The 12,959-nt window shown below is 46.1% G+C and overlaps 1 protein-coding gene across 3 annotated transcripts in view; it reads right to left on the reverse strand.

Annotated features, from left to right (window-relative positions):
* The window catches only part of emid1 (EMI domain containing 1), a 97,513-nt gene that overhangs the window by 25,186 nt on the left and 59,368 nt on the right, over positions 1–12,959 (reverse strand). For all 3 annotated transcript variants that reach the window (XM_045703159.2, XM_014161212.3, XM_014161213.3), the window contains 3 exons: positions 4,621–4,725; positions 4,358–4,419; positions 3,930–4,062 (listed from right to left, as the gene is read on the reverse strand). In XM_045703159.2, the coding sequence (XP_045559115.1) occupies positions 3,930–4,062; positions 4,358–4,419; positions 4,621–4,725 (300 nt within the window). The remainder of the gene's footprint in view (positions 1–3,929; positions 4,063–4,357; positions 4,420–4,620; positions 4,726–12,959) is intronic.

The following is a 12,959-nucleotide window of genomic DNA, read 5'->3' on the forward strand; positions in this document are numbered from 1 at the left end:
TAAGGTGGAGGTGATATGATCCTTGATTAGTCTCTCAAGCACTTCATGATGATAGAAGTGAGTGCTACGGGGCAGTAGTCATTTAGTTCAGTTATCTTTGCCTTCTTGGGTACAGGAACAATGGTGGCCATCTTGAAGCATGTGGGGACAGCAGACTGGGATAGGGAGCGATTGAATATGTCCGTAAACACACAAGCCAGCTGGTCTGCGCATGCTAAGGATGCCGTCTGGGCCAGCAGCCTTGCGAGGGTTAACATGTTTAAATGTTTTACTCACGTCAGCCACAGAGAAGGGGGGGGGGGGGTCCTTGTTAGCAGGCCGCGACGGTGGCACTGTTATCCTCAAAGCAGGCAAGAAGGTGTTTAGTTTATCTGAAAGCGTGACATCGGTGTCCGTGACGAGGCTGGTTTTCTTTTTGTAGTCCGTGATTTCCTGTAGACCCTGCCACATACGTCTCATGTTTGAGCCGTTGAATTGTGACTCCACTTTGTCCCTGTACCGGCATTTCGCTTGTTTGATTGCCTTGTTTATATTCAGCCATATTCCCAGACCTCTTTCCATGGTTAAATGCGGTGGTTCGCACTTTCAGTTTTGCGCAGATGCCGCCGTCCATCCCCGGATTCTGGTTAGGGTAGGTTTAAATAGTCACAGTGGGTACAACATCTCCAATGCGCTTCTTTATAAACTCACTCACTGAGTCAGCGTATAGATCGATGTTGTTCTCTGAGGCTGACCGGAACATATCCCAGTCCACGTGATCAAAACGATCTTGAAGCGTGGATTCCGATTGGTCAGACCAGCGTTGAATGGTTCTAGTCACTGGTACATCCTGTTTGAGTTTTTGCCTATAAGACGGTTGGAGCAAGATGGTGTTGTAGTCGGATTTGTCGAAGAGAGGGTGGGGGAGGGCTTTGTATGCATCGCGGAAGTTAGAGTAGCAGTGATCAAGTGTGTTACCCCCCGCGTGTAGTGCAATCAATCTTCTGATAGAATTTAGGTAGCCTTGTTCTCAGATTTGCTTTGTTAAAATCCCCAGCAACAATAAATGCAGCCTCAGGATATATGGTTTCCAGTTTATGTAGAGTCCAGTGGAGTTCCTTGAGGTCCGTCTTGGTGTCTGCTTGAGGGGGAATGTACAGAGCTATGACGATAACTGATGAGAATTCTCTTGGGAGGTAATATGGCCAGCATTTGATTTTAAGGAATTCTAGGTAGGGTGAGCAGAAGGACTTCAGGAGTTCCTGTAGGTTGTTATGATTACACCATGAGTCGTTAATCATGAAGCATATACCAGGAGTTCCTGTATGTTGTTATGATTACACCATGAGTCGTTAATCATGAAGCATATACCTCTGACCTTCCTCTTTCCAGAAAGGTGTTTATCTCTGTCGGCGCGATACATGGAGAAGCCCGGTGGCTGAACCGATTCCGACAACATATCCCGAGAGAGCCATGTTTCCGTGAAACAGAGAATGTTACAATCTCTGATGTCTCTCTGGAAGGCAACGCTTGCTCGAATTTCATCTACCTTGTTGTCAAGAGACTGGACATTGGCGAGTAGTATACTGTGCACGTCTATGTGCACGTCTACGGAGCCTGACCAGGAGGCCGCTCCGTCTGCCCCTTCTGCAGCGCTGTTCTTTTGGGTCGGCTTCTGGGATTAGATTCATTGTCCTGGGTGGTGGTCCAAACAGAGGATCCACTTCGGGAAAGTCGTATTCCTGGTCGTAATGTTGGTAAGTTGACGTCGCTCTTATATCCAATAGCTCTTCCCGGTTGTATGTAGTAAGACTTAAGATTTCCTGGGTTAACAAGGTAAGAAATAATACATAAAAAACAAAATAAATAGTTTCCTAAGGACTCGAAGCGAGAGATGGTCGGCGCCATCTTGCTAAAAAAGAAGTTGCAAAATGCATCAAGCGCTATGATGAAACTGGCTCTCATGAGGACTGCCACAGGAAAGGAATACCCAGAGTTACCTCTGCTGCAGAGGATAAGTTCATTAGAGTTACCAGCCTCAGAAATTGAGGCCCAAATAAATGCTTCACAGAGTTCAAGTAACAGACACATCTCCACATCAACTGTTCAGAGGAGACTGTGTGAATCAGGCCTTCATGTTCGAGTTGCTGCAAAGAAACCACTACTAAAGGGCTCCCAAGTGGCGCAGCGGTCTAAGGCACTGCATCACAGTGCAAGAGGTGACACTACAGTCCCTGGTTTGAATCCAGGCCGTATCACATCCGGCCGTGATTGGGAGTCCTATAGGGCGGTGCACAAGTGGCCCAGCGTTGTCTGGATTTGGCAGGTGGAGGCCGTCATTGTAAAGTAACTGGCTTGCCTAGTTAAATAAATACAAAAAAATAAAGGACACCAATAAGAAAAAGAGATTTGCTTGGGCCAAGAATCATAAGCAATGGACATTAGACCAGTGGAAATCTGTCCTTTGGTCTGATGAGTCCCAATTTGAGATTTTTGGTTCCAACCGCTGTGTCTTTGTGAGACACAGAATAGGTGAACGAATAATCTCTGCATGTGTGGTTCCCTCTGTGAAGCATAGAGGAGGATGTGTGATGGTGTGGGGGTGCTTTGCTAGTGACACTGTCAGTGATTTAATTAGATTTCAAGGCACACTTAACCAGCATGGCTACCACAGCATTCTGCAGCGATATGCCATCCCATCTGGTTGTGCTTATTGGGACTATCATTTGTTTTTCAACTCGACAATGACCCAACACATCTCCAGGCTGTGTAAGGGCTATTTGACCAAGAAGGAGAGTGATGGAGTGCTGCATTAGATGACTTGGCCTCCACAATCACCTGACCTCAACCCAATTGAGATGGTTTGGGATGAGTTTGGACTGCAGAGTAAAGGAAAAGCAGCCAACAAGTGCTCAGCATATGTGGGATCTCCTTCAAGACTGTTGGAAAAGCATTCCAGGTGAAGCTGGTTTAGAAAATGCCAGAGTGTGCAAAGCTGTCATCAAGGCAAAGGGTAGCTACTTTGAAGAATCTCAAATATAAAATATATTTAGATATTTTTAACACTATTTTGGTTACAAATGATTTCATATGTGTTATTTCATAGTTTTGATGTCTTCACTATGATTCTATAATGTAGAAATGGTAAAATAAAGAAACACCCTTGAATGAGTAGGTGTGTCCAAACTTTTGACTGGTACTGTATATACAGAACAGATCATTTCTCTCTCTCTCAAAACTACTAAGACTGACCCACAAACATTGTCTGTGTGGTAGGACAAACATAATGGTGCATTTACATTCTTCTACAGGCATCAGAAGGCCAGTGATGATCTTAACCTGAGAGAGCCTTTGGCTAAAACAGATTTGAATGTAATTGGATGGAAGTTGATACACTATTGAAAAGCCTTTTGAAAGTGCACCAGCAGAACACTCTATCTTTCTAGCTGCAGCCAACGCTGGGCTGAGCTCCAGGGAAGGAGAGGGCTTTCATGCCCTGAAGTGTTCACTTTCCACACAACAGAACCCTGAAAGAGAGCAGCGCAGACAACTACAAATTAGTATGCGTGTGTGTGTGTGTGTGTGTGTGTGTGTGTGTGTGTGTGTGTGTGTGTGTGTGTGTGTGTGTGTGTGTGTGTGTGTGTGTGTGTGTGTGTGTGTGTGTGTGTGTGTGTGTGTATGTGTGTGTGTGTGTGTGTGTGCGTGCATGCATGCGTGCGTGTGTGTGTGTGTGTGTGTGCACGTCTCTCTCTTAGCGACAGAAGAAATATGATATGGGGGAGGAGAGCAGGTTGAGATGTAATGGAGAACGAATTACAGCACACGAAGAGAGCCGTGCAGAGTAATTTTCTAAGAAATTATCAAACATAACCTGCTTCACTCAAATCAGTAGGAATACATGGCTGTTCCTAAAATCTGCCCATGCATGTGTATAGGAGACTTGTACGTACCTAAGGGTCCCCGCTCGCCAGGGGCTCCTTTGGTTTGTGGAGCCCCTGTCTGTGAGGAAGACTCCGGTGCCGTTCCTTCTTCACCCTGTAGGTGGCGGTGAGAAGTGGAGGCAGAAGAGGACAGCACTTGGACCTATTGGATAAAATAGGAAAGAGAGAAACTTGAAGAGATGTTTTAATTTACATTTTCATTAGGATCCCCATTATCCGACACCAGTGCCGACAGCTAGTCTTACTGGGGTCCGACACATAACGAAAAAGACAATACAGATAAAATACTTCACAATTTATTGTAGTGTGCGTGTGTGTTTCCATCTATCAGAGAAATGCCAATGCCTTTCAAATGGACTCAAACACTGGTGTTCATGATCAGAGACTGTAGACTCTCGCTGCAGCACAGTTTTCAGTAGAGGAGTCCATGACTGTACCTTTTCCTCCAGTGAGCTGAGTCTGTCTGTCAGGGCTGTGAATCGACTACAGTTGAGGCAATCTGGAGAACAGACAAAGAAAAAAATACTATACGTGGACAAGTATCGATATCTGCAAAAAGTACTTCCAAAAATGTACTTCAGTGAATATGAGAAACATGGGGCCTGAGTGTTAAGCAAAACATTGTAAAGGAGATAAATTGGATCCCAGGTGTTCTGAGTCTGATGATATTTAAAAGAGAAATATGGTTCCTGGTTCTTACTGGTGGAGAGCTGCTCCCCAGCTTCTGTGCGGGCAGAGGCAGGAGGTCGGCGGAGACTGGACGGCTTCCTCAACGCCTCCTGAGCCCCCAGCTGGTTTCCTGACTCTGCAGCGGAAGAGGAAGGGAAGGATGAAGAGGAGTCAGTTCAGTAGACCACACAGTGAGTTCATACAGTCGTCATTCCGTTATGATGCAATAAGTCAGTCATGCAAATGGCCCTTATAAGCAGTGAGGCTTCCAGACAACAGCACAATCAGTCCACATCAACAAGAAAATACTAACCCTCCCAGGAAGTATTTTCACTCAATTTCAGAATGCTCAGTGGTGCCAATAGTCCCTTGTCAATTCAGCATTCTTTTTTTTATTCCATTATTTTTATTCACATGATTTGGCATTCTGATTATGATGAAGCACAGTGGCAGGTTAGTTGGACTGCATGAGAGAGTTCTGCTCTGAAAGCCCTGGACAAAAACTATCTAGTGTCCTGTGACTGCAAGGAGACAGGGAGCTTCTCTCTACCAGGTGACCTAACCAACACCACTGTCAGGGTGGGCTAGCAGGTGAGGAACACAGGGGAGAGGGATGGACGGATGGAGGAATGGATAGAAAGAGGGATGATAATGCTAGAGCAGGCATGACTTTTATCTCTGTCCTGTATCCCATCCATAGAGCTATGATTGCATGGAACTCCATTCCATCCCAGATTGCTCAAGTGAACAGCAAACCTGGCTTTAAAAAACAGCTTCACAACACGTCAACGCCTCTCCCCTATTTAAACAAATTATTTGATATGTATGTACTGATATGAATGTATAACTCATAATCTAGATGCTACTGAATTGAGTCACGATTGAGTCAGTACAGAACCTTTCAGTTATATTTTTCTTGTTTTAATTTATTTAGTTCTGTCCTTGAGCTATTCTTGTCTATTCATTTTCTGTATTATGTCATGTTTCATATTTTGTGAGGACACCAGGAAGAGTAGCTCCTGCTATCGCAACAGCTAATGGGGATCCTAATAAAATACCAAATACCATACCGTAAACATCCTACAGAAGTAGGATCTTAATTTGAGCCAGTTTGCTACAGCTAGGAAATATTCCTGCAGCAACAGGAAATGTGAATTATTAGGTGGATTATAATTAATGGCTACATTTTTCTTAGGGCAAATCAAGTCTGGCATTTTAAAGGGAAAATTACAAACTTTAGAAGCCTTTTTATACCTTGAATACACTACAAGTTCGCATTTCCTGCTGTGCAGAAAGATTATCAGCAACAAAAGAGTGATCAAATTATTTGTACACTGCAATTGTATCAAATTCACACACAACAAAAGCTACACTTGGCCAAACTGCTTTCATGTTGGTATGATTTGATTGAATATTAAAACAGTTTCAGCTCTGAGTGCTCTGTTCCATCTTGCCTGTGGGAGTTTGTGTTCCTGCGGGTTGGGGATGTTTTAAATGGGCAGACCTTTGTGGAGTTCCAGACTGTCTCCTCTGTGTGTGTTAGTGTTGTTGTGTCTGTATGACCCAGGTGCTGCGGACACAAACAAGAGTCTGGGTTCAGCACCTCGTTAGACGCCAACCAACACCTCTTCTCAGAGTCAGCTGAAGCCAAACACACTGCAAACCACTGGCCAACACTGCCTGGAAAGAGCACCTGCAACCCTTTCAGGGGCAGGGAGAGACTATTATACTCCTCCAAGAGCTCACTCAATCTCTCTCTGTCATACACACACAGTCAGCCACACTTACTGTAATATATATTATGCGCTACTGATGCTTGTCAGTGACAGCACAGACAGAAATACAGTTCAAAGAGTTCATGTTCTGTTTAGAGTTCAGTGGGAGAAAGCAAAAGAGGACAAAAGAGAGCACAACAGAAAGAGTTAGTGCCCATAAAGAGAGAGAAGGAGAAAGGGACATGAACAGTGCAAATGGGTCCTGCTCCAGGCACTTGCCCTCAATCTTTGTGGTTTTGATTTTCTATGTTTTGGGTTGAAAGGCTTTCTCAGTGGGTTACTGCTAGCGCATGTGGAAATGAAACAAGGTTAGAGCTGAGACTGTAAATCAATGGTATGTTCTGAGGAATGTGTAAAGATGTACTGCTAAAAGCCCTATCTTCCATTTCAGTAAGAATGCAAAATTAGCGGCGAACTTCAAGCGGGAAGTAAACACACTCTTCGTTCTGCTCCATGTCCGTCTGTCTCCCTGTCTATGTGAGAGTGTGTGTGCGTATGGTAGGGGTGGGGACTCAATGGAGGTGTCCTATGGAGACCAGGTAATATTGATGACAGTGTCTGATTTGAAATAGGCTCAGAATTGATAATATACCCCTGCTCCAGAACGGACTGAAGGCACCTCTAACCCAGCCTCCCTTTCCGACAGACACCACTTCTTTTCTCTTTAGATTATAGACCATTCAAGTGCCAAGATCCACCCACCCACACTTAAACACATTGTATAAAACATTCAGCTGGCCTTGGCACACAGACAACCATCCCCCACACACCCCAACTGCCTAACTTTCATTCTCTCAGTCTCTCTTTCATTCACTCTGCCTGTCCATGTCTCAAGTTTGAGAAATCACAGGATAACAAGTCAACTTATTCCCTATATTCCCATAGACAGTGTCTGTGAAGCAGTGTGTGTTGACTTGGATGTGCTGAGTGTGATCTACTCATCTGGGCCAAGAGTAACAATGTCGAGACTTATGACTGGTCTCTCTCTCTCTCTCTCTCTCTCTCTCTCTCTCTCTCTCTCTCTCTCTCTCTCTCTCTCTCTCGCTCGCTCGCTCTCTCTCTGTCTCTCTCTCTCTCTCCCGACTAAAGGGGGGGTCAGAGAGACTTGCCTGAGTGTGTTTGACCCTTGATCCTGTGATGCTCTGGGCCCTAATCAAGGTTTGAATCAGAGCTCTTCATTAGAAGCGACCCCTGTGGAGAGAGGAGAGGTTGTCCTGACATCAGCTCTGTGTCTGGTTCCAGGCTCTGGGACTGACAGGACAGGACAGGACACAGAGCACAGCACAGGGGGGAGTTTTCCACTGTTTACAAACACTGACAAGTCATTTCCTCCCCACTGGCCTGGCCTGCCTGGTGAAACTCTCTCAGGAGACAGAGGGAGAGGGGTGAAGGTCACACCACTGCAGTGTCAGGGTTAATTAAAATCTCATTAGTGTTATACAATTATCCACAGCTCTGTGTGTGTGTGTCACAGGAGGTTGGTGGCACCTTTATTGGGGAGGACAGGCTCGTGGTAATGACTGGAGTGGAATCATTGGAATGGTATCAAATACATCAAACACATGGTTTCCAGGTGTTTGATGCCATTCCATTTGCGCCGTTCCGGTCATTATTATGAGCTGTCCTCCCCTCAACAGCCTCCACTGGCGTATGTATGTGTGTGTGTGTGTGTGTGTGTGTGTGTGTGTGGTGTGTGTGTGTGTGTGTGTGTGGTGTGTGTGTGTGTGTGTGTGTGTGTGTGTGTGTCAGTACTGGCAGTAGGAGCAGGGGAAGGGCGTCTCGGCAGTCTTGCTGACAGTCTTCCAAAAAGCATAACGCCTTCCCCCTCTGTGACTGTGGTTACCAAAATAACTCCCTCCAACACCCTTAAGCAGCCCCTGAGGGCCCTCCATGGCAGTCCGGGGGAGGCCCCTGACAGCACACGGTCACAGGGAGAGGGGGCTGGGAGCCATCCTCTCCCTATGAGTCAAAGTCTCACCAACCAGCAGGCTTGTGTGTGTGTGTGTGTGTGTCAAATTAAATCAATGTTTATTGGTTGTGTACACAGATTTGCATATGTTATCGCAGGTGTAGTGAAATGTAGCATTACCTAGCAATAAAAAAAAAAAACGATACACACATAATCCAGAAAAATTCCGGAATATAAATATACATACACACTACCGTTCAAAAGTTTGGGGTCACTTAGAAATGTCCTTGTTTTTGAAAGAAAAGCACATTTTTGTCCATTAAAATAACATCAAATTGATCAGAAATACAGTGTAGACATTGTTAATGTTGTAAATGACTATTGTAGCTGGAAACGGCTGAATTTTTAATGGAATATCTACATAGGCGTACAGAGGCCCATTATCAGAAACCATCACTCCTGTGTTGCAATGGCACGTTGTGTTAGCTAATTCAAGTTTATCATTTTAAAAGGCTAATTGATCATTAGAAAACCCTTTTGCAATTATGTAAGCACAGCTTAAAACTGTTGTGATGATTAAAGAAGCAATAAAACTGGCCTTCTTTAGACTGGTTGAGTATCTGGAGCATCAGTATTTGTGGGTTCGATTACAGGCTCAAAATGGCCAGAAACAAAGGCCTTTCTTCTGAAACTCGTCAGTCTTTTCTTGTTCTGAGTAATTAAGGCTATTCCATGCGAGAAATTGCCAAGAAACGGAAGATCTCGTACAACGCTGTGTACTACTCCCTTCACAGAACAGCGCAAACTGGCTTTAACCAGAATAGAAAGAGGAGTGGGAGGCCCCGGTGCACAACTGAGCAAGAGGACAAATACATTAGAGTGTCTAGTTTGAGAAACAGACGCCTCACAAGTCCTCAACTGGCATATAGTACCCGCAAAACACCAGTCTCAATGTCAACAGTGAAGAGGAGACTCTGGGATGCTGGCCTTCTAGGCATAGTTGCAAAGAAAAAGCCAGATCTCAGACTGGCCAATAAAAAGAAAAGATTAAGATGGGCAAAAGAACACAGACACTGGACAGAGGAACTCTGCCTTGAAGGCCAGCATCCCGGAGTCGCCTCCTCACTGTTGACGTTGAGACTGGTGTTTTGCGGGTACTATTTAATGAAGCTGCCAGTTAAAATTATTAACTTTTGGCCTCCCGAGTGGCGCAGTGGTCTAAGGCACTGCATCACAGTGCTAGCTATGCCACTAGAGATTCTGGGTTTGAGTCCAGGCTCTGTCGCGACCGGGAGACCCATGGGGCGGTGCACAATTGACCCAGCGTCGTCCGGGTTAGGGAGGGTTTGGCCGGCAGGGATATCCTTGTCTCATTGCGCACTAGCGACTCCTGTGGCGGGCTGGGAGCAGTGCACACTGACACGGTCGCCAGTTGTATGGTGTTTCCTCAGACACGTTGGTGCGGTTGGCTTCCGGGTTGGATGTGCATTGTGTCAAGAAGCAGTGCGGCTTGGTTGGGTTGTGTTTCAGAGGACGCATGGCTCTTGACCTTCGCCTCTCCCGGGTCCATACGGGAGTTGCAGCGATGAGACAAGACTGTAACTACTACCAATTGTATACCACGAAAATTGGGGAGAAAAAAGGGGTGAAAATGTAAAAAAAAATTATAATAAACTTGGATTAGCTAACACAACGTGCCAAAGAGAACACAGGAGTGATGGTTGCTGATAATGGGCCTCTGTACACCTATGTAGATATTCCATAAAAAATCAGCAGTTTCCAGCTACAATAGTCATTTACAACATTAACAATGTCTACACTGTATTTCTGATCAATTTGATGTTATTTAAATGGACAAAAAATGAGCTTTTCTTTCAAAAACAAGGGCATTTCTAAGTGTCCCCAAACTTTTGAACGGTAGTGTACATTAAGGGTTAAGGTTAGGGGTTAGGGAATACATGTTTTGGTCCCCTCAAGGATAGTACAACAAACGTGTGTGTGTGTGTGTGTGTGTGTGAGACTGTGTGTGTGAGACTGTGTGTGTATTTGTGTTTAATGGTCCAAGGTCAGTCCTCCAGTGTTACTTTCCCAGTGAAAATAAACCAGACCATTCTGCAGCCAGCCCAGCCAGCCTAGCCTGCCCAGAGAGCACATTTCCTCCTTCTTCTCTTTACAGAGCCCGTTAATGCTCCAACACACTCTAGGCTCCCTCTCCTTAGCTCATTATTTGCCGTGGTTTATTTATTCTCTCTTTGATATGCAAAAGACGTAGCACTGTGCAGACAGACACAGCCCTCGTGCTAGGAAGGCCTGTCTTGTGGAGGTATTTCTATGGCTAAAATGTCTCTTTGTTTCTCAATACATATGGTCTGTAATGGTGGGAGGGTGATTATATGCAAGCTCACACACATCTCGTCTCAGTGGTGGCCTTGATGGAGTTTAATCAACAACGAGGTGTACATTTAAACTATGTGATTTTACCACAGCACAGGTCAGACCTGAGAATGAACTCTGTCACAGGGGACTGACTGGGGCTCTGACTACACCTTCTCCTCCTCCTCCTCCTTTAGCTTGAGTTTCATAAGACTGGTTTAGCTCAGAGCCAGAGGTTCCCAGGAGGAGGTATGGGGTCTGAGGGAGCGGCGAGCAGCTGTGGACACAGACCATCCAGTCAACACAGGGCTGGGCCAGGCTGGGGAGGGGAGGAATCCTCCTGATCTGATCCATCTCTGTCTGCTCAGAGAGTGACCGGGTGCTGCTGACCAGCCAGGCCAGGGAGTTTGTCTCTGTCAAGCTGCTGTTGAAGCCTTCATGAAGACTAAAGACCACTGGTGCATCTGGACAAAGATTTGGATACATCTGTAGATGCATTCCTTTTAGACAAAATTATGATCCTGCGAATATTCCTTACAGAGTGGCTGGCTACCCTTTGTCTATGAGTGCTGACCCAGCAGTTTCACTGGTTTATTAGTGTGACCAAAAAGGGCATATGATAACAAATTGGGGTGATGCTCCTCCAGTTCTTTCTCTCTCTCTCTCTCTCTCTCTCTCTCTCTCTCTCTCTCTCTCTCTCTCTCTCTCTCTCTCTCTCTCTCTCTCTCTCTCTCTCTCTCTCTCTCTCTCTCTCTCTCTCTCTCTCTCTCTCTCTCTCTCTCGACACATGGCTTCCATCTCCCAAATTGTGTTGGGACCATGGTATCGTCACTGTGACCAACCCGGGGCTCATCTTCAGTGGGCCAACCCAAAACTGCCCTGCACCCCAGCGTTTATAGTGCTTTCCCAGGATTCCAGCTTTGCTTTTATTAGGTGATTGGCTGAGAGGGAGGGGCGGCCTACATCATGAACTGCCACTCTCCAGTGACCCCCCACCTAAGCCTGCAGTGGTGAGGCCCACAATTTCTTCTCACACTGCAGTGCCCGCTGGGTTCCTGTGGGACTCTGTAATTAGGGGCAGTTGTATGGGGAAGGGGGGGGGGGGGGGTCCTTGGGCCAACATGGACTATCTCCAGAATTCACTATAAGGGTAGGTTAAGCTCAGAGAGTCTTTCCACGGACACTCACACATATTTGGCTACACAGACAAACACACACTGCTAAGGCTGTTGTTGTGAGCAGACCTGCTGCAGAGGTGTTGGGCCAGCCAAACTGCAACTGAAACCAGACGTGGCCTTTAGGACCCTGAGGTGAGGGGTGGGGTGGTGGGGGGTCAGGGAGGGGCTCTCACCTCCTACAGACACATCTCACTTCATCAGTCAACACCAGCAGGCCGGCAGGCAGACCAGACAGTCAGACAGGAGAACCCTGGCCTCCAGACACCCCCCTCCACCTCCACTAGGCTAGACCTTCATAACTCCATCGTTAATGGGTCTGAGAACAGACTAAGACTGCCTGGGATCTTTAACAAACACTTCGCCTGGCCACTCAATGGAGTGTTGGAACTTGTGTGATTGCAGTTACTGTCTTCATTCTAATGCTTTCCTCTTGTTCTAGAACACACCTGTGTATTCTGATTCCAGATAAGATGTTAAAGGTAGACTCAGCTAAATTACATTGCCACGAGTACCACCGCAGATATTGCGATAAGTGAGATGCAATACTTCACTCCCACACTGTCACACACAGTATCTGCGTATGTGTATGGGTTCGCTTCGATGCTGTTAGAGCGTGGTAGGTACGGGACTAATCTCGGTTACCCAGAAGTAAAAATCTTGAAAAGTTGTCACTTTCCATTTACACATGAATCTGTCCACAAGAGATTAGTATGGGACCAAAACAGTGGGGAGTTTAGCCTCGCACTTCAACACTCTTAGTTGTTGCAGAAATTGACCCACTATGCTGTTTACTTTGTGCACCTACGTCATATCGCTGAGTTTACCTTCACCTGGCCTCTACAGAGTAGACAGACAGACTCAGCAGGGTGGCACTAACCCTAAAGCAGCCCATGCCCAAGTGGTCCCATAATATGGAGCACAGCTAAACACAGAAACACACACACACACGCATCATCCATACACGCGCACAAGATCCTGTGCACACGCACATGCACACAAGTTCCTACAGTAGAGTAGTGCTGGTCTGTCAGCCCTGTCAGCTCATCTATTCCATCCAGATGTCCACGCAGACAGACCTCTAATCTCCCGCCTCCTCTTCCCAGACAGGGGCTGCTCCTTCTGCCCCCTCTCTTCC

This window comes from Salmo salar, chromosome 20 (assembly GCF_965601325.2).
Source record: "Salmo salar chromosome 20, fSalSal1, whole genome shotgun sequence".
Classification (NCBI taxonomy): domain Eukaryota; kingdom Metazoa; phylum Chordata; class Actinopteri; order Salmoniformes; family Salmonidae; genus Salmo; species Salmo salar.